Here is a 19,493-nt window from a genome sequence, read left to right on the forward strand (position 1 = left end):
AAGGAGACACAGACCACCTATCATTGTATTTTTCAGCTGGAAATATTAGGGTTGGGCATGAAGACACTGTTGCCTTTTGGATGTTGGGTGACAAGCCCCACCAATCCATGCTGCCTGGAAATGATTGGAATTGTAGTCTTGCAACAACTGAAGGGGACTAGGTTGGGGAAAGCTGCTTTAAAGTGTGACATATCACATTAAGTTAAATGAAAAACAAAGCAAGGCAAAGAAATAAATATGAGAAAGTAAGCCCTTAAGAGGTCCTCGTGATCCTCATTTCACTATATTCGCTATTCCTTCCTGATGGCCCTTGTGTTTAAATATTAAAATTAAAAATTGGCCCCAAGTCAAATTTGGGGATAAATGATTGATTCAAAGTGTCTGTATATTCATTTGTACAACTGGAATGTTGTGACTCAGCAGTTGTTCTCAGCTCTAAACCTTGACAGCGGCCAAGTTCAAGTGCGTATTTAGCACTTTATTGCCCCTTGTCATTTAAAAATGAACTGCTTTGAGTTACTAGCATCCATACAGAGTTTAAGAGGTTAGCAGAGTGTTTCGTTGCTGTAACAATGCAGGACCACCTTTCAAGCACAGCGGGCATCTTGACCTCTCACTTTTTGACAACTCAGCCAACTCTGAATTTTTCATATTGCTCTGCCAACGCCACAATTTGCAATGGCACATCCTGTGTGCTGTCTACTGACGATTTCAACAGAGTTTTGAGCACCATTTTAAGCACCGTCCTAACAATCTTGTTGGCAATGGTGATGTTCTCCATGGGCTGCAACGTGGAGCTGAAGAAATTTCTAGGACACATTAGAAGGCCATGGGGCATAGCCGTAGGCTTCCTTTGCCAGTTTGGAATTATGCCTCTGACTGGTTTTGTGCTGTCGTATGCCTTCAAGATACTTCCTATACAAGCTGTTGTGGTGATCATCATGGGCTGCTGTCCTGGTGGAACATCTTCCAATATTTTAGCCTACTGGGTAGATGGTGACATGGACCTAAGGTAAGAGATATTGGCTCTCAAAGGAATTGCCTCCTTCCCTATAGACCCTCTCAGGTGCTAATGTTGGTGGAGAGTGTCCTTTTGGTCACTCCACTGCCCTCAGAAGCTCAGGAGGTTGCATTCCAGGAGATGGTATTCTCTGTGGCAGCCCCTAAGTTGTGTAACTTCCCAGAGGTGCAGCCGGCACCTTCATTATATAACTTTCGGTGAATGCTGAAGATACATCTGTTCTCCTTGGATTTTTACTCTTGAGATGTATATGTTTAGGATCCACCTTATTTTGTTAAGCTTAAGTTCTTTTAAGCTGATTTTCATATTGTATAGTAGTGTGTTTCAATGCTAATGTTGTGTTTTCATTGTTCTAACCCATGCTGGGATGTTAAGGTGAAGGACAGGTAATGGAATAAATTTGATGATGATGATGATGATGATGATGATGATGATGATGATGATGTGCAGATACCTGGAACAGGAATAGCCTCTAAGGTATCCCACTCAAATCCTTCCCTGAATTATAGTGCTAACTCTGTATACATTAATTACTGAAAAATTATTGCGGCATGAAGCCACACAATCCAGAAAGCTGCTTGGAACTTGCCTGCATCATGGCTCCATAGAGCAGCAAACCTTGATGCCACACGGCAAACTTACGCTGAACTTCCCAGAAGGGAGAAACCCATACAAAGCTGCTGGATGTATAGAGCTACTAATAAGGTTATCTGGATTGTGTCTGTTGATGATGAACGATTGCATGCTAGTCCATCGGTAAACATATTTTGGGTTGGTATTATCTACTCAGGCTACTATTCCAGGCTCATCTGCAAAGTTATTGACTCTAACGCCACAGTTAAAGCAGCAAGGGCAGATAGAGAAGTATGCTTGGTGGCTATTCCATTTGACCTCAGCCTGACTTTGAAATAACAGGAGAACCCACTACAGTAGTAGTAGTAGTAGCAGCAGCAGCAGCAGCAGCAGCAGCAGCAGCAGCAGCAATTAACAATAGATCCCACTGCCATTTGGAGCACACATTTTCCCATCTAAAGTTTTTTTTCCAAATTAGTATTAGTATTTATCCTGGAGTTTATCCAATGTAAATTAGGAAAATGGTACAGGGGGGTGGGATTGGTAAGTCACTCTTTCCCCCAGTACTGCTGCCTTGATCTGATTCAGCAACCCCTGAGACTGTTTTGAGCTTTTGGGGGGGGGGGTTGTGCAGCAGATCACATGGCATGCCTCCCAGTGTCTTGAGCAACTTGGCTCTGAAAGAACTGTTCCACCACCCTAAAATGCTAGGCATATCCTTCATGAGACGAACCATCCCATCAAGGCTATCACCTCCACACCTTGCTTGAGAGCTTCCAGCAGCATCTGACTGGCTGCTTTGAGTCAAATAACTTTAGATTAGGAAGAGACCTTGAAAGTCTTGTAGTAACACACACACGCACATCCCAGCTCAATTTCACATCAGTGATGCAGGTCTCTTTCAGCAGAGGCTGATCAGCCACTATCAGAGATGCAGTGCTAGCATCCCTGAGTGACAGAGGCTGACTAGACTCTGCTTAAATGCCTGCAGTGAAGGAGAGCTTCTGTTCCACTGCTGAACAGTTCCTATCCTTGGGACATTTCTCCGAATGTTTAGTTGAGATCTGCTTCCTGGCCATTTCCACCCATGCATTCTAGTCCTGCCCTCTGTGGCAACAGGTAGCAATCCTGCTCCATCTTTTCTGCATGGCAGCCCTTTCAATATTTGAAGACAGCCGGAATATATGAGGGTGTTGTTGTTTTTAATCTCATGTGGCACAACTCTTCCATTCTGCATCAGGGCCCATCCTAATACACACATTTGTCTCTAACCTGCTGGACTACCAAGTTGCCTTTGAAACTCCGGTGCTCAGACAGGATGTTTAAAAGCAAAGCAAAACACTATACGGTGCAAATATTCATCCCACTCCAGAGATCCTCAGACCCACAAGGGTTGTTTCACAGGTGCTCCACAGTGCCGGATGGCTTGCCAGGGAGAAAGGTCTTCCATATGGAATGCATATGGAGAAACATACAAACTTATGCCTGCAATAACATGTTGCTAGAGCTTGTCTTTTGTCTCCCATATATCCCTTGTGTTTTCTGCACCAGGGCAAAGGAGTTTCCCTGGAATACTTTTGTAATAAAAATCTGTACCCACTTCCAACATCAATGGAGAACAGGAATAAATTCCTTCTTTTTCCCCCCAGTCTGGCAAAAGACTAAATTGGCCTGTTTTTAAATAATGCCATATTTAAACACTTTCTGTGATACTATAATCTCTGCACAGAAGTAAATTCTATTGTTTTCAGTGGGTCTTATTCCCAGGTAGCTGTTCTTAAAGACTTTGGCCACCATCTTTAAACTTCAATTCTGGCATTTACCAGTTTTGACTTTTCTTTGTAGCCAAGAATTTAATTTTCTCAGGACCAAAGGCTTCACATTCTAACTTGGCATCATTTTGTGACTACCCACCTAATCCTATCAAACAGCATTCCTTCCTCAGTGCTCTCAAGACTGAAGGGACATAAAACCCCACGGAGCAAATATAGTGCAAATAACCCAGAAGCAGCTCTCAAGGTTCCTGTGCTTTTCAGATGACCCTAGAAGCATAGAGGTTCTTCCAAGGGCCTTATGAGGAAGAGGAGAGAATAAGACCACCTCCAACTGCTTTCAACCAGCAACCTCCTTAAACCAGCTCCAGGTGTTTTGGACTACAACTCCCATGAGCCTCAGCCAGAACACAATTGGTTGGCGTTGTAGTCCAAAACGCCCATTCCAGAGCCATAAGAACCAGCCTAAGTTTGTGCTGAGCCTCCATTTCAAAGCCATGGACTCATCAACGCAAAAAGTATTTGTAGCTTGCATGGTACAAACAGTAATCGCAACCAACTCTCTTGCAGCATCAGTATGACAACATGTTCGACTTTGCTGGCCATGGGAATGATGCCACTTTGCCTCTTCCTTTATACCAAAATTTGGACAGACTACAGCTCCCTTTTAATCCCCTATGACAGTATCGGTAAGTCACATTTGTACCTTCTCCCACAGCAAACGTTCTCTTATCATACATCTTCAGGACTCCATTCAACTGAGTTCTTGCGTTGCATGTCGAGACCCCGCAGCCACCCCCTCGTTGGAAATAACTCACACAAGGACACAGATATTAGGTTTATGCTACTGGGCAAATTTTGGCCACAACTTCATTGAATTACAGAATGTGAGCAGTATTGGCTTAGGCATTGATTGGACCTGACTATATCTGACTCCTGCCCATTGTGCAGGAAGTCCAGTAAGGGTAAGCCAGCGGTAGGGGGAGCCCTGTCGATGCAAACCAGCTCAAGCTCCCCCTGGTGTTCCTGTCGGGGTTGTGTCAAGGCCTTAGCCCACAAGCCAGGCTTCAGACTACATCAACACCCCCGGATTCCTTTAACAGAATACCCTTAAGCATGGAGCGGCAGGTGATGGCCACACCTCCCCTCCCCCACACAAGGTCAAACAATGCCTAACCGCAACCCTAACAAAATTGTGACGATTGCTACGAGGTAGGCGGAAACTAAGTGGCCAGTGCCAATTTGCCAAGTGGAAAAAATCCTACCAGGCCCCTCGGACAACCAAGGCGACCAACTGAAGTCCATAGCAAGGCCATAGCCTAACCTGCAAAATAGGGAGGGAGGGCGGGTGATTGAGGAAGCGAGCCAAAGAGGAAGGCCTCTGGCTCACTCCTCCGTTTAAACGGCCCAGGCCACACCCCTACGGCCAGCGGATTGGCTGGCCAGGCTCTGACATGGCCGGGATCCCCCAGGCAACGGGTGACAAAGTCCCCCGCCCCCGGTGGGGAGTGGGTGGCCATGCGGTCCACAGCAACTCCTCCCCACTGGGAATTGTAGCGGATCTAGCAGAAGCCGGCACAGTGAGTCCCATTCGTGCAAGGGGACTTTTACCCCCTCTCCCCCAAATCTGATCAGGAAAACCCCCAGAGCAGCACACAGGGCAAGATGGGACACCCAACAAGCAGAAATGCTTGGGCTGGTGGAACACTAGCTGTAGCATGACATTGAATTCCACCATAAGTCTACAATGCCAATGCACCATTGACCTCTACACTCAGAAGTGTAGAGCACCCCTGTAGTGCTGAATTTGGGGTTGGTGAGTGTGCTGCTTCATCATTTCCCATTCCCTCACTCCAGATGTGCACACTTATTTGAACTTCCAGGGTAGCTTCCTCCAAGGCTACACAGTCTGCGTTGGCACAATGTAGGATGGTCCCTCACAATAAGTACCAGAGTGTCCCAGGTTTTTGCCCAGGATGTGACTTACATTTCCAGTGGTGCCCTTATAAGTTCAGTTAAGACAGCATCAATACACGCTTCTGTTTTTCATTAAAGGTGTGTGACATTATTGTGATCACAATTTACATTGTTGTTTTTTTAAAAAAAAAATTTAATGATTTTCCAAAAATTCAAAACAAACAGACAAACAAACATACATACATCCTGTTTAAATCTTGGTAACATTGTTAAGTGACTTCCTCAAATCCCCTTGGTTGAATTTCATTATATATCATTTACATTGTTTTTTGAGGGGATGTGTATCTATGTCTCTACATTATCAATCAACATCCTTTGTGGAAATGGAATAATGGTGCCCATAACATTTGAAGTTTAAATGCTCAGTAGAAGCTGGACTGAATACGGCATCTCTGTGTTGGGACACTGCCAGGGAGACAAAGTCCATCTTAGCTCCAAGCCGGCTGCCGGACGATCCATCGATCTCCCGTAGACACGCAGTATCAGCTCTTAGTGACACGAAGCCTCATAATAGATTGCCACATTCTTAGGCTGGTGCACACTCTATCAGCAGAATTCACACAGCGAAAGATGCACAGCAGGAGAGCATATTTACAGTTTATTCAGTGTTGGTCAGAACAAAGAAACCATGACCGCCTGCATCGGTATGTTCAGGCAACAAGAAGAAACGAAAGCAACAACACAACAGAAACATCCTGTGAGACAGGAAATACGCAGGCGGTGACACAAACATCCTGCTCCCTTTTAAGGTGGAACGGAAATATCCTAACACTCTGCTGGGGGAATGGATATAATCACACTGAGATGTGGAGTTTATGAAAATAAGAAAGCTATGTTTATTGCAGAAAACAAATGTTTGATAGGACGATCCTAGTTCAGTCTAACTAAGTCAGAGATGCACTGCTCCATGCTTGCTCTTGCATCTTAGGTGGAGAGAGCTCCACACATGTCTTCTTCTCACAAGGAAGGCATGGAGAAGGAGAAAGTGGGGTCAGGTCAGCAATTCTAAGGGTATCAGTCTAACACTGAAGAAAGCTGTCAAAGGGACAGTGCAAGAAGGACAGTCTAGGAAGGTTGAAGTTGAAGACTCCTCTCTACCTTCCATTTCTCATGCAGGTAAAATACCTAAAGCGAAAGCAGAGTTGCACCCTGACATTTCCAACAGGTGCAAAGATCTCCACAAAATTTACTTCAATTCTGGGGTGAAATGTGGGGTTCATTTGTAAGGGCTCCCAGGTTTCATGTGGGATGAGATAAAATCAGCAAGAAAAGACAGGTTAAATTTATGTTTTAACTAAACGAACGTGGAATAGCCATTGTGCCAAGAAAACACAAAACAATGCTTCCAAAAGAACATGGAAGATAGGGAGAATTGTGTGACAAGCAAACTATTATAAATAGACAGGTATGTTTATGTCAAGAATCCTTTGTATAAGACTGTGATGGAAAGACTGTCTTCTGGACCCCTTAACAGATCTGAAGAACAGGCTGGTAGCCAATGTGACCATTAGTATAGTTTGTGGCCAGTGATATTATTCATATACATAAAACCAAAAGATCATGCCCAGACTGTCAAGTTACCATGTACAAAAAATAAATAAACTCTGTCCACAGTTTTTGCTAGCAGAAAGTCCAAACAGGTTGGTAACACAGGCATTAGATGTGAGGTGCTGAAGACTGCTACCAACAAATTCAGATGCTCACTTGGACGTGTTCTGCACCAAACATGATATCATAATGCAGCCATAGCAGAAGTTCTGGAAAAAAACAAGCAATCTATATAGTTCTGCACATGTGGTAATAAAGCTTCTGGTGAAACTAATCAACCAAGACCGTGTGTTATGGAATGTTCAGTTGCTAAGGAAACTAAACAGGTTGCAGTCCAGCTTCTGTGAGGAGAGGGGAATATGTTAGTGTGACTGGAATTAAAACCTCACCCAGATTCAGATTGCATATTTGGAACAGGTTCTAGGCTGTAGGGGTGCTTTGGAATTGGAAGGGGTTAGACACAAGGAATGTAGAATAGACAAGAGGGAGCATGAAGAAAGGGTAAGTAGAGAGTGAGACTTGGAAAAATAAGGAGAGAAAAGAAATAGCTGAGGCAAGGGGCTAAGAAAGCTCCGAAGAAACTTCACAGCACTTGATAGACATGGGCTGTATATTATAAGAATGAGAACAGGAATTTTATGGCTGGTTAGGTAATAAGGCGTTGAAAGGAAGAGGGACAATGTAGTCAGTGGCCTGGAAAGCAAGAATGTGAGAAACAATGAAAGGGAGAAAGGGAGACTGGAAGAAACCTCCAACGGTCTAGGAAGAAAGTGGGAAAGACTTTGTGGGTGTCAATGGGTTATAGGTTTGCTCGGTGTAGAGTCTAGGCTGTAGTAAGGGAATTCCAGCAGTTGTGGCTTTTGTTTTTAGCAGATGCTTGCAACTGGGCAACTCTAAAGAGGCAATAAGGATGGAGCAATTTCACGTACTGGTTTCAGCTAACCAGTCAATTCTTTGGGTTTAGTTTTCTGGTCAACATTTGTTGCCTTGGGATCCAAAACTGCCTTCAGATCTATACCATTCTAGTACTAAGGCATGCTGTGTGCATGGCACAATAATGGGACGACAGTATTACTCTCTGCCTCCACTTCCAAGAACCAAGAAGCCATTTGTTTATTTTTTTCTTCTTCTTCTGAGAAACAAAAAACCCTCGAATGCCACACAACGAGAGAAGCTTTAAACTAGTGCCGACTATAGAAGTAGAACCCCAAAGGCAAAAATCAATGCTTCATAGCATTGTAAAAAAAGAAAAGGTATGCCACAGAATGACAACGATTAACCACAGGAGAAATAAAGCTGTATTTTTGTTATCCAGCTGGGTGAACGTGCGACTTTTTATAGGCTATCAAACACAGAGCCAGCATGGTGCAGCAGGCAGTTGTCAGGACTTTGATCAGCGGCACCGTCTCAGGCATGGCAATCCCTGGGTGACCCTGTTAGGGCAATCCCTCGCTCTGTCATCCCCACCTACACAGCCATGAGCTTCCTGAATGAGATAATTGATTAATATTTGATTCTTCAAGGTAAAAAAGACAGCTATGTGTGAGAAAGCATGGGAACTGAAATAAAGGGTGCAGGGAGCTGCCTTATGCAGAATCCGACCATTGCTCCATGCCAGAGTTCCACCTGACATTGGGGGGGGGGGCTCGTCGCATGTGCATGACACATCATGCGTGTCAGGAAGAGACCATGAGGAGGTCCAGCCCCTCAGGATTGATGGGGCTCAGCCCTATTGCCACATACTTTGGGGGTGAGGTGTCCCCAGCCCCACAGAGTTGGAGCCTATGCTCCATGCAGCTCATTATTGTCTACACAGATTGGCAGTGACTCTTCCGGGTTTAAGGCAAGGAGTATTTCTCAGCCTTACATGAAGATGCCAGGGACCTTCTGACGTTTAGAAGACATCTGAAGACAGACCTGTTTAGGGATGTTTTTAATGACTGGCGTTTTAATGTATTTTTAATCTCTTGTTGGAAGCCACCCAGAGTGGCTGGGGAAACCCAGCCAGATGGGCGAGGTATAAGTAATAGATTGTTATATTATTATTATTATATATTGACCCCTTCCCCAAACTTGCATTTTCAAAAGATCGCATTGTTTGGACCTCACCCTTCTCAAGCAAAGAGTTCTGTGCCCGACCTGTCCTCTTCTCCTTCCAGGCATTTCACTGGTAGCACTTGTCATTCCCGCTTCACTCGGAATATTTTTTAAGCATCGATGGCCCGCAAAAGCTAAAATCGTACTCAAGGTAAGGTGTGACATTCCCCAAATGCATATCCAAAAGCTACCCAGAAATGTCAAGGTGTACTGACCTTCTCTTTCCTCCCTCAGATTGGTTCCATTGGTGGTGCTGTTCTCATAGTGCTCATAGCTGTGGTTGGAGGGATATTGTACCAGGGCTCCTGGACCATCACTCCTGCACTCTGGATTATCGGAACCATCTTTCCATTCGCTGGCTATTCGGTGGGGTTTTTTCTGGCTCGCATAGCTGGCCAGTCCTGGCACAGGTAAGGCTCCGGAATACAAGAATGGAACAGCTTCTGTTTCCTTCAGGCTTGATGTATACACACACATTGGAGTAATGCTTGCAAATGCACCGCAACAGTTTTGGAACGCTCCAAACATGTTGCAGAACATCTCGTTTTTTGCCATTTACTGACACACAGCTCTTCTGCAGCTACAAAGCTATAAGAAATACTTTTGTAAAGTTGTTCCTCAGCATCCCCACTGCGGCAACATGTCGCAAGCCATGCCCAATCCACTTATCTGGTGCTGTGCACAAGCAAATTTGTCTTCTCATTTCCTGGGAGCTGACTAATGGCTTCAACACAGAGAGGTGACCGGCAAGTCCCTCAGTGATTACCCAAAGGACGTCCCATTAGTTTGTGCTGTAGAACAGAGATTTGCAAAGGCCAGTCAAGTTGAGAAGGCACATCAGGGACTGAAATACATGCATGGACAGACAGCACCCTGTTTTAAAGGCCTCAATATGCATACAGGTCCGAGCAGCCGCAAGGTACCTGAGTGGAATGGCAATATAAGATGCACTTCGCAGCAGAGTCAGGAAGGTCACTTACTGCTATATCTGCAAATTTAATGTCTCGGTCTTTCTCCCTGTTTTGCAATGTACACTGACACAAAATACATTGATGCAGTAGGATACTAGTCACACATTCATGCATCGTGTAATTGACTCTGGATCAGCTCAAGGTGAAGCAGCCCAGGGCCAATTTCAAGGTGTGCATTCAGAATGCAAGTGAGCAATTTTAGGTGAGGTTGCTCAGCAGGGAAGTTCACACCGATTCTTAAAGAACCCACCGTCTGCCGTTCAAACTATTTCCATCTTGCCCTTGGTCAAGTGCAGGGGGAGCTAACATGGCGCTCTCCAAGCGTTGATGAGATTACAATTGCCGGCAAGCATTGTCCATGGTCTGGGTCCTGGGATGTTGCATGTTGTAGTCCAACAATCTCTGGAAGGCATACAGATTGGCTGCCCCTGGTCAAATGACTGGAGAAATATCCAGTGCCTTCCTTGCTCACTTCGCCAGCCTTCCTACAATTCCAGTCATATCGTTGAGCCCTTGGGTACGGAGTTAAGAGAATGGGAGCACAATCCTACGCATGCTAACTTGGGATCGATCCCCACTGATTTCAGTGGGTCTCACTGCCCAATATGCACCCAAAGCATTGCATCCTGAGATTTCCAGCAATAGAAATCTACCTAGTGTATTGCAAACTGAGTAGGTCTACTTTTGCACCACCTTTTTCAGTGTACAGTGGTACCTCAGGTTACATACGCTTCAGGTTACCTACACTTCAGGTTACAGACTCCGCTAACCCAGAAATAGTGGTTCAGGTTAAGAACTTTGCTTCTGTCCTCACAGAAATCATGCTCCGGCGGTGCGGCAGCAGCAGGAGGCCCCATTAGCTAAAGTGGTGCTTCAAGTTAAGAACAGTTTCAGGTTAAGAACGGACCTCCAGAACAAATTAAGTACTTAACCCAAGGTACCACTGTATACTGTGTGAAATCTCTGGTTTGTTCTGGCCACGTGCAGATTAATGAAAAAATGCAGCCCATAAACGTAACAGCAATACAGGCAAGCCAGGATCTTTCTTTAAATATGTAACATGAGGACAATTTCTAAAGTGTGTATGTCTTTTTAAAATTTATTGTATAGCCCTAGGTAAATTTAAGCATTTTATTTAAAAAAACAACATGATGATGGTGTTACTGCCAGTTCAGAGCTGCTCCCAGCCTACCCAATCATTGCTCATACTTATTTTATTTATTTTACAAATTTTATATACCACTAGATGGGAAGAAACCTCTCAGCAGAAGTGCTGTCACACTATCAGGAACACAGTGCTTTTTCAATGTGTGCATCACATTATGTTCTGTCAGCACTAATGTGTGCGACATAGGTCATATTCATTATAACCCTTGTGGAAGGTACCTTTTTATGACCTCGTTTATTTTTCTTAATTGATCTTTTAATTAGCTTTGAAATGCTTTTCAAGCTATATATTTTCATGAAAAAAAAATATAATATTGTAAAGTTATGGTTCTATAACACAAGTAGACCACGGTGTTGTTGTGGTAGCGACATGGCTAAGTTGTTTTAAAAAGCTTTTTAAAAATAGATAAACCAAACATATTATACCTTTATGACTTTATAGTATATAATCGCTCTTTCATTAAAGAGAAATTATTTTAGTGCTCATTAAAATGTTAATGTAAGGAATAGATCAATGGGACCATTAAGAAGTGCTCACCGCAGAGATTGTAATCAATATATGCTAAGCTTTGATAAGTTTACTATCTCAATAGGGCAAGACCTATGTTAAAACCCCAACCTTTTATAAAGGCGATGCTAAAGGCATCTATACCTGTTGAGATTTTTGTATACAGTGGTACCTCGGGTTACATACGCTTCAGGTTACATATGCTTCAGGTTACAGACTCCGCTAACCCAGAAATGGTACCTTGGGTTAAGAACTTTGCTTCAGGATGAGAACAGAAATCATGTGGCGGTGGCACAGCAGGAGGCCCCATTAGCTAAAGTGGTGCTTTAGGTTAAGAATGGACCTGCAGAATGAATTAAGTACTTAACCCGAGGTACCACTGTATATACAAGAAGTGAAGTTACAGGGAAGCAGGCAGAGGGCCTTCTTAGTAGTGGCACCCTCCCTCCCTGTGGAACGCCCTCCCATCAGATGTCAAGGAGATAAAGAACTACATAACTTTTAGAAGACATCTGAAGGCAGCCATGTATCAGGAAGTTTTTGACGTTTGATGTTTTATTATGTTTCGATATAGCCTGTTAGCCGCCCAGAGTGGCTGGGGAAACCCAGCCAGATGGGGGTGTTATAAATGATATTATTATTATTATTATTATTATTATTATTATTATTATTATTATTCAAGATGAGAATGTTTGGATGATGGCGTTGTGCAGGTTCACCATAAAGAGAGAGTGAACGAAATGTGGTGATTTCACAGAAAAATCTTAGGGTGGGGATTTGAAAGCACCCTAAGTCTCTTTATGTGGTTGTGTCTGTGTGTGTATGATTTTTTAATAATGTCATTTCTTTTAGGTGTCGTACTGTAGCTCTGGAAACGGGGATGCAGAATACTCAGCTCGCTTCCACCATAGTACAGCTCTCATTCAGCCCAGAACAATTGGAGCTGATGTTTACTTTCCCTCTCATCTACAGTATTTTCCAACTAATACTTGCAGCAATGTTTTTGGGAGGTAAGCCACCCTATGTACACCCCATTCTAATCTCTCTCCCCCCACTTTTTATCAGTTTGCATTAGAACAAGGGTTTTTACTCTGTTTCTCATATATATATATATATATATATATGATAACCAAACAGAAAAAGAAACTCTGACTTTGTCAATACTGCTCATAAATGAATTAACAAATCCAAGAATCATCAAGGTTGCAAACTGTACAAGTAAATTGCCTTACACTCCCCATTCCCTAACCCATATAAGTAAGAGGCCAATATGATTGGCTTGGATCAAAACAGGCCACAACTCTATTGAATACAGATAAAAGATGTTTGGCTTGGGCATGGGGCAATTGAAATACTTCCAGCCTCCCCCTGGAAGTGACGTGTAGGTCAAACCAGGTGGGGGTTCGTAAGACTTACATCAAACAGGGTCACCCCCACAGGGACCACCATCTGGGGGAGTGCCTTTGGCCCTGGCCCCACCTGGGCACATAGACATAACCACTCTTTCCGGATCCCTTTAACGGGATACCCCAGCCTTTGGAGGGGCAGGCAGAGAATACAACCTCCCCTCCATCCAAGACAAAGGATCGCCCCCAAAGGGGTGAGTGGACTTGGCTGCCAATCCAGTCGCAACTTTTGCTGTTGTCCAACAACGTAAGCAGAATATGTCACCTGGCTCAGCTCAAACATCATGCTAAAACATGGATATTAAAGCTTAACCGTTTGGTGCAGTGTCTGTATTGGCAAATCAGTCAGCAAATCAGAATCAGAAGCCACGATTAGCAAACCATTGTTGCAGGTGTGGCTCCACCTTCGAAGGCCACTGCACCTAGGGAGAGAGCAAACAGAAATAAAAGGCTAACGAACTGCTCTAAACCATGGCTTACATGGAAACTCAAACCAGAGTTTTGCGCATTGACTTCAACAAGGCCTTCCACCACCTCCCTTGCTTTGTAATTTCATCTCAAGGCTAGTGTTCCTGGTTTATTGTTCATCTCTCAGGGGTGGTTATTGAGCTATACAGCAGCCACATACACCCAGTATTGTTCAATTCCCTTCCAGTCTACAACTCTCTGGGTTGTGCAAATGAGACCTTAAGTTGTGTGCAGTGTATCATCTTAATGACTCATCTGCACCATGCATTTAAAGCAGTATCCTGCCACTTTAAACAGCCATGGCTTTCCCCAAATAATCCTGGGAACTGTAGTTTGCTAAGGCTGCTGAGAGTTGTTTGGAGACCCCAGAGCTACAATCTCTGGGAAGAGAGGTTGGCTGTTAAGCACTCCTCAGCATTAGCAAGCAATACCAGCCTTAAGGACGCGGGTGGCGCTGTGGGTTAAACCACAGAGCCTAGGACTTGCCGATCAGAAGGTCGGCGGTTCGAATCCCCGTGACAGGGTGAGCTCCCGTTGCTCGGTCCCTGCTCCTGCCAACCTAGCAGTTCGAAAGCACCCAAAAAAGGGCTAGTAGATAACTAGGTACCGTTTTGGCGGGAAGGTAAACCAAAAGCGGCTTAGTCATGCTGGCCACATGATCCGGAAGCTGTACGCCGGCTCCCTTGGCCAATAAAGCGAGATGAGCGCCGCAACCCCAGAGTCGGTCACGACTGGACCTAATGGTCAGGGGTCCCTTTACCCTTTACCTTTACCAGCCTTAACAACAACAGTGCACTATTAGCTATATCTTCTCAGAAGGAAGTCCCATTTAGTTCAGTGGGGCTTACTCACGGGTAAGCGGGTACCAGATCACAGCCCAGCTCTTCCTTGATACACCAGGTTCGGTTAAGTGCTGAAATGCTTTCAATCCTGCCTATTATGACCTTTGACATGTCGTGCCAATGTTGTTAGTCTACCAGGTGCACAAAAGGTATTTTGCTGATCCAGACTCAACCGGCGAGGAGAACGAACCTGAATCAACGCAGGAGCCAACACACAATACAATTAATGAAGGATTTACTTTGGAGGAGGGAGGAGGAGGAGAAAAGCACGTGTCAGCGACTCCCAATGGAAGAGTATAGCCTTGAGCAGGCTGGCTGAAGGCAGGCTGGGAGAGATACATTGGACTGTGGTGGACAAGCCCCTCTCGAGATGGCCATGCTGTGTGGTCTGTACTCCCTCCATGCAGACTAAAAGTGTAAATATGTGAATAGACCATATTTCTTAAAGCTACAACAGTTCCACCCCATCTTCAATTCTCCAAAGGAGCACAGACCCTGAATGGGGACCAAGACACCTGGAATCCCATGTATGGCTTGGCAGGGATTAGGGTGTCCAATAACACTATTTATAAATAAAAACATACATACATACATTAAATAAGTGGCTAACTATTTAATGCTCTCCTATGGCTGTAGATTATAAATACCATTAAATCTAAAATCAGTTGGTTAGAGCATCATGCTGATAATGCCAAGGTTGTAGGTTTGATCCCCATATGGGGCAGCTGCATAGTCGTTCATTGCAGGGAACAGGACTAGCTGATTCTCAGGGTCCCTTCCAACTCTACAATTTATGGCTTGGTTATCAATAATCACCACATAATGATCTCTGTCAAAGAGTTGTCGACAGAAAATGTTCAGTCCACCATCTCCTCCCCGGAAGTCCAAATCAATGAGAGTTTCATAGGGAGTAAGAGGTTATTAATGTTAGGATATTTCCGTTCCACCTTAAAAGGGAGCAGGATGTTTGTGTCACAGCCTGCGCATTTCCTGTTCACAGGATGTTTATGTTTTCTGTTGCTTTCGTTTCTCTCTCTGTGTCGGAGACACTGAAGCAGGCAGTCATGTTTTTTTGTTCTGATCAACGCTGAATAAAACTTGCAAATAATGCTCTCTTGAGTGCGACTTCTGCTGTGCATTATCTGCTGATAGAGTGTGCATGAGCCCAGGAATGTGGCAATCTATTTTCTGGAGCTCGTGTCGCTAATTGTTGACACTGCGTGTCTACGGAAGATCGATGGACGTCCGGAGACGACGTGGAGTCATGATGGACTTTATCTCCCTGGCAGTATCCCAACAATTAAGACCTTTCATGTGTGCACCTACAAAGTAATCTGGCCAGCATGAACACTGTTCATGCATATGCAGAATCTTGGAGTTGTACATTCCAAGCCACAGAAGAACTGGGAAATGACGCTTGACGCAGCTGATCATTACAGGGCAGACAAATTCATATTCTGAACCGTTATCATCAACAACAACAACAACAACATGGGTTTATGAATCACTATCTAAACAACTATCACTAACAACTTCAGCAATGTTCCTCTCTCAAATTAAGCCCTGAATTCCCTGAACAAGGCACGTTGCTTTAGCATCTCCCACTCCACAGATTGGTGGTCCATTCTAAGCAAAAAATGGTGGATAATCCCTCCAGTCCAAATTCATTGTTTCCAAATCATAGGAGCCAACTCCTAGGAGCCAAGATCCCTTGGCCCCCCAATAAATTATTTGAGGGGGCTCATCTCTCCAAAGTTGATAGGCTTTCCATTCAAATGGATATGCAGACACCACATCTTGTGATTACCTTGGCCCCCTCAATATTTTATTCAAGTTGACACCTCTGATTCAAAACCAACGCTGCTTTTTCCAGGGTGAAAAATTGTCTACTGTTTGTGGAATGCTCTCCCCGTGGAGGTTTGTCTGGCGCCTTCATTGTACAGTTATATGCATCAGGCAAAAGAGTTTCTCTTCAACCAAGCCTTTGGCTGATGAACAGTCTATGACCTTTTAAATGTGTTTATGGGGGGGTTAATGGTTTGGTTTGTTCTTGTTTTTATTATGTACTTTGTGGTTTTATTCTGTATTTTTATGCTGTAAATCTCCCCAAGATCGTTCTATGAAGGGCAGTCTACAAATTTAATAAAGAAATAAATAAAATAAAGAAATACTGTAGATAGAGGACTATTTGCTTCAAAGATTCTTAGCCAAAGCTCTAGCACATGGAAAAGATCAATTAACCCACTTCTGGGTGCTGTGATTTAATGTGGCAACGTTATTGCTCTGCATTTTCTATTTAAAATATGCATTTGGCAAGCACAGCTTAAATGACGAATTTTAAGCAGCAAGCATGCTATTTTCCACGATTCAGGGAAAAAGAATGTGCCAAAAGCAGAGCAAAGAATGAGTTGCCGTTGTGGGACAGATGTTGAAAAAGAAATGCCATATTCTGCACCATATGCCAAAGTGTGCAGAAACTCTTTCGCCACATGAGTGCGCAGCACTTTGCAGAATTTGCTCCCTTAAATCATCCATAGCATTGCATGTCTCAGAGCAACTGTCCTAGTAAGCCAATGCCTGCTGTGTACAACCCTGAAAAAATTAAACATGGTGACTAAGACTGCAATCCTTTGCACACTTGCTCGGAAATGCCTTATGATGCACAAATTCAGACTTCTTACTTCCAAATAAACATGAGGAGAACTGGGAGGCATGCCCCACGGAAAACAGTGGAATTGGATTTACAGTCCAACCTAAGCATGATTACTTAAAGCAATGATCTGAATCTCTAGTACAGAGATGGGGAAACAGTGGCCGGCCAGATCCATTTCCCATCAGCCTCTGCCAGCCTGACCAACAGTCAGTGATGATGGTTAGAGCATCATGCTGATAAAACCAATCAACATCTGAAGGAGCACAGGTTCTCCGTGCCATGCCTTGCCCTAGTGTGTGTGTGTGTGTGTGTGTGTGTGTGTGTGTGTGTGTGTGATCTTCATGGCAACCCTCTGGTTTCCTATTGGTGAAAACAAACCTTTGCTGGATCAATGTGCCCCCTAAACCTAACATGGCAAATTCCAAAAGTAATTTAGCAGGTATGGTAACTGGTTCTTGCATATTCTAGTCTCCATCACCAAAACAAAAAGGTCCACACTGCAGGTTCCATGTGAAAAGCTGCAAACAGGTATTCAATTCTAGTACACTTGAAGGAGATATGCACTGTTGCCTGAAACACACACATAATGTCACTTTCAACTCTTTGGGCAAAAATAAACCAAGCTACAATGCATGACCAGCCTGAAGTTGCCTACTTTTTTTTTCTTATTGACTCATCCATACTGTCATTTAACATTAATAGCAAGCTTCCTGTGCTTCTCTGTTGTCCAAATGGTGTTAATTCTCCATTGTCCTAATGGAGCCACAGTTTTTCTCCAAATTGTTGCCATCCCACACTTTTTCCTCCCTCAGGCTGGATTTTGTGAGTCGAAGCCCCGCTCTCCACTTGGTGATGAAATAAGACACATGGACACAAATATTTAGGTTAATGGGCTAAAAAAGGCCACAACTTTATTGGTTACAGAATGTGAGTGGTATTGGCTTAGGCCAGGGGTCCACAACGTTTTTTGAGGCCGGGCCGGTCCACTCCCCAGCAGACCTCTTAGCACGGAGTGTGCGTCCCCGTGCGTGTGCGCACACGCTATTTCTGGTGCACTTTCAGGACAGAGGAGTGCCCGTGCACATGCGCACATGCTATTTCCGGCACTCTTCTGACCCGGAAATCGGTCCCCACGGTGAGAAAAAAAATGGTGCCACAGGGAAAAAGCACGGAATCCCCACACCAATCCATGAAACAGCTGTGGGCCGGTTCCAGCAAGCTCATGGGCTGGAACCGGCCCATGGGCCTTAGGTTGCTGTCCTCTGGCTTAGGCATTGGATCCGAACAGACTATACTTGACTCTTGCTCACTCTGCAGACAGTCACACAAGGGTTATCAACCTGTAGAGGGAGCTTGTTGATGCAAATCAACTGGAAGCTTTCCCCTAGAGTTACCAGAGGGTGGAGGGTCATGTCATGGCCCTAGTCACCACCTGGGCATCAGACAGGAACCACGACTGCCAGATTCCTTTAAGGGGAGGGGTGGGTGATGGCCACAACCTCCCCTCCAACACATAATACATTTTCCAGTGCCTAACCGCCAAACCTTACAAAGTTGTGATGATTTGCTATGAGGTAGGTGAAAAACCAAGTGGCTGGTGCCAATTTGCCAAGTGGAAAAACCCCTACCAGGGCCCTTGGACAACCAAGGCAACCAGCCGAAGTCCATAGCAAGGTCAGGAGCTGAAGCAAAACCTAGAGGGTGGGCAGGTGGGTGATCCGTGGAAGCCGGAAAAGCAAGGGTGAGCTCGTGGGCCTGCAGCCATTTAAATCCGGCTAAACCACACACCCCAGCCAGCCGGATTGGCTGGCTGAGGGGCATGTCACGGGCCCAGGGCTCCAGTGATTCAGGGGACCTAGCCACGCCCCCCTGCTGGCACGGGAAGTGATTCCTGCTCACAACTCCTCCCCTCTGGGAAGAGGAGAGGCTTTCTCACACCATGGATACTCAGGAAAAAGAGAGGGTATGAGGCCACACTGAGAAAGTAAATATTTTCTCTGTATGCAGAGCTAACTTTCTCTGTATGCAGACACTCCCATTAAGAACATTTTAAAAGAAAAGTACCAATGCAATTCAATGCATTTGTGCTCAAGGGGAAATCTCAATAACATAGGTGCTGACTCCTAGGGGCCGAGGCAGATTCAGCCTCCCAAATATATTTTTTGAAGTAATAATAATAATAATATTAATAATAATAATAATAATAATAATTTATTATTTATACCCTGCCCATCTGGCTGGGTTTCCCCAGCCACTCTGGGTGGCTTCCAACAAAATATTAACATACAATGGTCTGTTAAACATTAAAAGCTTCCCTAAACAGGGCTGCTTTCAGGTGTCTTATAAAAGTCTGATAGTTGTTTTTCTCTTTGACATCTGTTGGGAGGGAGTTCCACAGGGCGGGTGCCACTACCGAGAAGGCCCTCTGCCTGGTTCCCTGTAACTTGGCTTCTCGCAGTGAGGGAACCGCCAGGAGGCCCTTGGCACTGG

At 44.5% G+C, this 19,493-nt stretch overlaps 1 protein-coding gene across 1 annotated transcript; it reads left to right on the plus strand.

The window, feature by feature from the left end:
• Positions 1-572: 572 nt before the first annotated feature.
• Positions 573-15,914, plus strand: SLC10A2 (solute carrier family 10 member 2). Its single transcript, XM_053385267.1, has 7 exons — positions 573-1,012; positions 3,937-4,055; positions 9,051-9,139; positions 9,223-9,398; positions 12,487-12,644; positions 14,481-15,276; positions 15,656-15,914. Exons 1-6 carry the CDS (start codon positions 573-575, stop codon positions 14,648-14,650), a joined length of 1,152 nt encoding a protein of 383 aa, XP_053241242.1. The 3' UTR covers positions 14,651-15,276; positions 15,656-15,914.
• Positions 15,915-19,493: the final 3,579 nt, after the last annotated feature.

The sequence above is a fragment of the Podarcis raffonei genome, chromosome 4 (genome assembly GCF_027172205.1).
Source record: "Podarcis raffonei isolate rPodRaf1 chromosome 4, rPodRaf1.pri, whole genome shotgun sequence".
Classification (NCBI taxonomy): Eukaryota; Metazoa; Chordata; class Lepidosauria; order Squamata; family Lacertidae; genus Podarcis; species Podarcis raffonei.